The following is a 6,342-nucleotide window of genomic DNA, read 5'->3' as shown; positions in this document are numbered from 1 at the left end:
TCACCGTCATGCTTTAGTTAACTGACAAATACAGGCTGTGTGTGTGTGTGTGTGTGTGTTTTACCTGCTCATGTCATACAGGAAGCGGTCTGCTTTGGCCATACGATCCAGCTCATGCTTGTGTTCTTCCAACAGCTCAATGTCACTCTTCTCAGGGACGAATTTCAGGAGCTTCACACACACACACACACACACACACACACACACACACACACACACACACACACACACACACACACAGTTAAATGTGCATTTAATTTAAAACAGTTATTTTATGTTTTATTTGTGACACACGTTTGAGCTGTAAATAAATAGGAATGTTACCATTAGAAATCTGCATCATAGTGGCTGGAAATCCAGTTGAAATCCATACACATACAGGAGTAAATCTCTTGCCCAAGGACACCTGACTGTAGGGACTGGTGGCCCTCTGATTGGTAGACATGTGTTTACCCCCTGTGCCATATCTGCCCCGTATAAAATCACATTGCTTCTTTATATTGGTCATTTTTATATGGATCAATATAAAGGTCCTCCAAAGGAACACCTTTTTTATGCTTTAATGAAACAGCATCCTGATTCTAAACATCTTGTTACCGTGGTCATTATAACCATTTGAAATCTGCTTTGGGAGCAATACTTGGGCTGGAGGTGACTCAGAAGATGTGGTAATGGGTCACCTGCTCCAGCATGTCTTTAGGTAGGTCTTCCTGTTCGTCCATGGACAGGACAGCATGTCGGATCTCCTCATTGGTCAGCTTCAGTCTGTAACATACATTTATATAACAGCTTTTCAACATGCAATTTTTTTTGGATCAAACGTATTCATATGGAACATGCACTGACCGTAAGAGCAGAATGTTACAGTTCTGAGCTCGTCGACCGTCAATTACTGACAGCTCCTTCACTTTCCTCACAAAGGACTGGTCCTCCTCATGATCCTTCTGCTAATACAGAATAGTGGTTAGAATACAAAAAAAGTCTTCTTCCGAGTAAAAGTTTGTTTTCAGTGTTTCTGTATTCTCCATTTCAAACACATGCAATCAACCTGAGTAGTGTCAATATCTGTCACACAATGAAACTAAATCTATGAATAGGAGGATTGATATGCTAATGACACAAATACCTAATGAACATAAAATAAAAGGCAAAAGAGAAACTGAGTGTGATACATTACATGTAATACTTGAGGTTTCTGGTAGGCTGAGAAGGTCTTCTGGAACTCTTCTAGATCCAGAACTTTAAACACCTTGAGATCATCCATCTCTTTCCATATGGTTCCTTCTATCTGGCTCTGAAACAACAGCAAATATGCAAGTTTATCATCCTCCTAACTCAAAGTCCAGTTAACAACTCACTGTAGAGATTTCTGCAGCATTTCACAGCTGTTGACCCCCTACAGAGACTACAAGCTGATTGGCATCACTCAGTCGGATGTCATATATTTTTCTTACTGTCGGCAAATCTCATGAAAAGACCCAGGCTGAAATCAGTTCATGCTAAGCACATAGTCCACTATGAATTGAGTCTGCAATGTTGGGGTGCTTTTTTAATGTATCGGAGGAATTATGACAAACGCAAGGAGAGCAGCGTGTCTGAGACCCAGAATACATGAGTTGTTGCCCAATTTATTTGAATGATTTCGGTACCGTAAAATACCTAGTGTACATTGTGTTTTCTTTAAATGTGCACATAACTCAAATGATAGTCCTCTGTATAGAACTTCTATTAGTTGTAGTTGATGAGTGAACATTTGGGACACATCCCAAACCCAATACTATGTTAGTCCCTCTCTCTCCATAGCAACAGCAGTACCTCAGGCAGTTTGCTCCAGTTGAAGGACTTCAGGGGGTTGGATGGCCGAGGAATGTTCTTCCTCTGGGCTGTTCCTAGTGGAGCTCCTGGTGGAGGAGGTGGGGCAAATAGAGCCATGCCAAAACCTGGTGGGCCTCCTGGAGGAGGAGGTGGAGGGGGGGGAGGTGGAGCAACAGGCAGGGCCGGGACAGGAGCAGGAGGAACTGAACCAGCATCGGCCACGGGGGGTCCTCCTGGCACACTGGAGGTCTAACAAGAGAATTCATTATGAACAGATGCCATAATCATAGATTATACATTTATTGACAGCAATAAACACAAATAGACCATGTTTATCGCAGCAGGGTGCACGTACAGAGCTGAGCTGCTGCAGCCGGGCAGACAGGTCTCCCACTTGTTGTCGAGCTTGCTTGTGCTCGTTGCTCTCCCGCTCCAGTTTGTCTTTCAGCTTGTTCAGCATCACCATCATGTCGTCTTTCTCCTTATTCTTGGCCTCAACCTCCCGCTCTCTCTTTTCAAAGCGCTGCTGAAGGTTCTGATGCTCTGGAGGGAAGGGAGTGTGGGAACATACAGTCTGTGATCATTCTGTAAACTGTGTGAGTGAGTGTGTGTGTGTGAGTGTGTGTGTGTGTGTGTGTGTGTGTGTGTGTGTGTGTGTGTGTGTGTGTGTGTGTGTGTGTGTTTACCTTTTCTCATTTTATCAGCTTGTTCTTTCCATTGTTTGACCTCACTCTCTTTGATGAGCCTATAGACAAACATACACACGTAACCTCATTGACAATTAACGACTGGATCTTGGAATCTTGAGGAAAATAGGTGGGAAAAACACTTTTATGATAATCACTTTTTTCGCTCAACAAGACAATCTCCACATATTAACACCACTTTTATGATTTACTAAGCGCATTCAATGCCATAAGTAAAAAGCTAACGTTTGGTTATAAACTTAATACAGTAGCATGGCTGTGCATCACCACCGCTAAGCTAAAGGCGGAATCGTGTTGGGCGTGATGACGTTTAGTTGTCTCTTTGAGTCAATTTACACATTCAGACATTCACCAGTGAGGTATTTACTGAAATATGTCATATCCTAGTTCAATACATGAACATCTCTAAAACTTGTATTAACCACAGACCTTATTTCAGGCAACTAATAAAAACATGTTCAAAAAACCATTGACTTCCAGATGAGAGAACCGTAAATGCTATAATGCGAACTCATTACCGGGTTCAATGACTCATCCCTGAAACCACACTAGGCTTCTACCCCAAATGAAGAGCCCTCTGAAACTTACATGCTTACAATGTTTCTCACGTTGAAGTCCTCCAGTGGAGCGACATCTGGGTTTTCTCCTTTGTCCGTCTGCAGAACCAGCTGCTGGACTATCCGATCCAACAGCACCCAGTACTGGAGCGTGGTGCTGCTCTGCTTGTCTGCAGACAGAGGGGAGAACCGTCAGATTCATGGTGATTTAAAAAGGAAGGTAAACTAGTAAGTTGTGGACAAGTGGCCAGGCAGTCTTACAGGGCATCATGAGACAGTGCTGCAGTGCAGACAGCAGGTGAGGGTACGCTTCAGTGTGGCTCAGATGTCTCTTGATCACCTCAAACATCTGGCTGGCACTTTTAGTTTCTATATGGACCTGAGGAAAAACACAGTTTCTTTATGACATATATCAAATCTATGTTTTGACATTTATTTGACATGAAAATAAATGCAATGCAAAATACATTTTCAATTAAATTCCTATTATGATAACAGATGGTGTTTAGTGTTTAAAAACTGAAATGTGTTATGTCTTTTTATCCCCACAGCAAGAGCAAGGATTTCGGCGCTAAATTAAGTAATCTAAAAAGACATTTGGACAGTCTAAAATGACTTACAGCATCAAACTGTTTGGACATTAGAAGCTCGTCTTCATTCCGCAACATCTCAAAGAAGTCTAAATGTCTGGAAACAACATAAACAGAATGGAATGGAACAAAGTTTGTCAAAGTACCAATATATTCCCCTGACCTCTCACGTATTTGTTAATTTTACAACACAGTATTGATGTTTTAAAATGCTGGCATCTTCAAGAGTGCCTCATGTACCTGTTCAGGATGGCGTTGTCATTGGAGTGCAGTTTGTCAATGATCGGCTGAATGCCCAACATCAGGAACTCATAACGCAAGTGGATGCGGAACTCCAGACTGGTCTGAAAACACAACATTTGTGGAGGAAGGGAAGACGTTGATTGAGACAAATACGATACACACATCACTCAAAGACACAGTACTTTCTAGTTCTGTCTAGATCTCAGCAGAATAAAGACTTGTGGATGGTTGTTCACCTCTCCTGCTCCCTGACTGAGCACAGCGTTGATGAAGGACATGATGGCCGTCTTCAGGTTCACTTCATCTCTGTAGCGGCCTGTGGATCTATCTAAGTCATTCAGCAAGGTCTGCACACAGAGCAGAAGATATTCAAGTTGCATAAAACATACTTTTGGTAACTCTGGATGTGGCCTCCCTTTCTGTCACAATCTGATGTATTATTATTATTGTTAGGGTCCCTAGGATGAATCCTTAATCTAATGTAATGTTTCTTTGTGTTTCTCTTTTATAACAGATCCAAATAAGGCAACCAACTTGCATAATGGCTCATCCCGTAAATAAATCAGAATCTGTTCTTTCCACACCACCATATTCCCTTGCAGAAGATTAAATGAAACACACAAACAAAGCAAAAGCAGACCTGAAAGCGTGTTCTCTCCGAGGCAAATTTCTGATAGTGCAGCATGGCTTCTAGAACTTTCTTATGGCCTCCTGGCACCAAACATACTGCACCAAGGATCTCTAACACCGCAACCTAGGGAGAGAGAGCAAACAGGAACTATTAAATTAGAAGGAGAAAGAATGTTATGATGACTAACTACAGAACGATTATTTTAAAGGGCCAACATTGTGTGAGAACACAGTGTTGTCTTTGCTGTTCATCTGTTCATTTTCCTGTTGGAAGCTCTGAAGTCCTGAGACTCATGACATGGTTTCAATCAAAGATCTAGATGTCAACAGTATAGAAGTGTATTTACTGTAAGTGTCTTTGGATAAAAGCGTGATCTAGCATAACATGTTATAACAATCATTCATGATTCCTTCCTTAGGTGTATTGTCGACTCTTAGACTTTATATAAAAGGTGTCCTTGAGAAATGGGAAGCATGTAATCTGAAGTTTAAGAGCCATAGAAGCTCAGTCAACAGGGACTTGGCTAGGTCAAATAATGGTTACTGGTCCAAGTCCCCCATGGACCATACAAAATTACAGTGTGGACTGGCAACTGGAGAGCCAATGTAGTTCATGCAGACTGCCAAAACGCCTATTACTTCTAACCATGGCAGCCTCTTCGTTCTGACACCTTTCAATAAGACACACGTTTTTACTAGGGTTGTCAAGTTAACGCGTTAATGCCATTTTTTTTTAACGCCACTAATTATTTTTACGTGCGATTAACGCATGTGTCCATGTGTCCTCGGCCCGCCCCGTAGTTTCAGAGCCCAAAGGCTTGACGTTGTTGTTGTTGTTAATTGGATGGTGGGAGGAGAGATATGGATACAAAAAAAGGTGTTTTAAACAGCAAGCCAAGCACACAGCGCATGCTGACAGGGGCTGCTCCTGCCGCTCGCTTGCGGCCGACCACACTTGAAAGTTTGCCGGGAGACTCCTGGACACTTCTACGAGCAGCAAGCTTTCAACAGCGATAGCTAAATGGGTGGCGGTGGCTGCAGCTTGGAGGACAATTAACATTGTGGAGGACGAGGGACTGTGTGAGATAATTCGGATCACATCCAACGTGTCGACTGCACATCAGAGCGCATTATTTTGACCCACAGTGGGAACTTCAGTCTCATGCTTTGACTGTATACAGGCTTGTCTGTTTGAGCAACTGGCTCAGTGCAAAGAAGTACACAGGGTTGGGAGAGAGTCTAAGAGAGAGAGAGAGGTTCCAGGTGGTTGTATCGAAAATATTCAGGAGAATATTTCTCATTGTTCCAATGATAATAAACAAACATTTGTATAAAGCATATTTGTCCGCTCATATGTTGATAAGAGTATTAAAAACTTGAAAAATTCCTCTAAGGTGCATTTAGAACAGATACAAAATGTGCGATTAATCGCGATTAACTATTTTAAACAGTTTAGCCCTGAGCCTGTTTTGCAGGTCTCAGGCTCGAAAATGACATTCCCAGAACAAATGACCATATCTCCCCTTCTAAAAGGGTTAAATTAATAATCTTTTTTCTCAAAGTAATGATAAACCTGTGAGTTGGATGTAGAAAAGTCAGAATCAATATAGATGTTTTTTATTTTAAAGAAAATTCAGATTGAACATGGTGAAAAATTGTAAATTATAGTGTCCGTCCAAAAGTTATTTTTTACTTACAGTGAAAACTACCCTTGGATGATGGTAAGGTAGACTAAAGGACTTTAGGTAATCCAAAGTACAACATATAATAAGTAACCTCGTATCAAGATTGATGCAAAAC

General features: G+C 41.6%; 1 protein-coding gene across 1 annotated transcript in view; it reads right to left on the bottom strand.

Annotated features, from left to right (window-relative positions):
- Positions 1-6,342, bottom strand: part of LOC104949990 (disheveled-associated activator of morphogenesis 1-like) — a 14,408-nt gene that overhangs the window by 5,388 nt on the left and 2,678 nt on the right. The window contains exons 4-16 of the mRNA XM_010776431.1: positions 4,553-4,666; positions 4,149-4,259; positions 3,910-4,013; positions 3,700-3,766; positions 3,341-3,458; positions 3,111-3,249; positions 2,502-2,560; positions 2,171-2,358; positions 1,816-2,064; positions 1,178-1,294; positions 847-947; positions 681-765; positions 65-171 (exon numbers count right to left, since the gene is read on the bottom strand). Of these exons, the coding sequence (XP_010774733.1) occupies positions 65-171; positions 681-765; positions 847-947; positions 1,178-1,294; positions 1,816-2,064; positions 2,171-2,358; positions 2,502-2,560; positions 3,111-3,249; positions 3,341-3,458; positions 3,700-3,766; positions 3,910-4,013; positions 4,149-4,259; positions 4,553-4,666 (1,559 nt within the window). The remainder of the gene's footprint in view (positions 1-64; positions 172-680; positions 766-846; positions 948-1,177; positions 1,295-1,815; positions 2,065-2,170; positions 2,359-2,501; positions 2,561-3,110; positions 3,250-3,340; positions 3,459-3,699; positions 3,767-3,909; positions 4,014-4,148; positions 4,260-4,552; positions 4,667-6,342) is intronic.

Source organism: Notothenia coriiceps, unplaced genomic scaffold (assembly GCF_000735185.1).
Source record: "Notothenia coriiceps isolate Sejong01 unplaced genomic scaffold, NC01 NC01_scaffold00000339, whole genome shotgun sequence".
NCBI lineage: Eukaryota > Metazoa > Chordata > Actinopteri > Perciformes > Nototheniidae > Notothenia > Notothenia coriiceps.
Note: the sequence above shows the minus strand (reverse complement) of the source record. Positions and strands in the feature narration are given on the sequence as shown.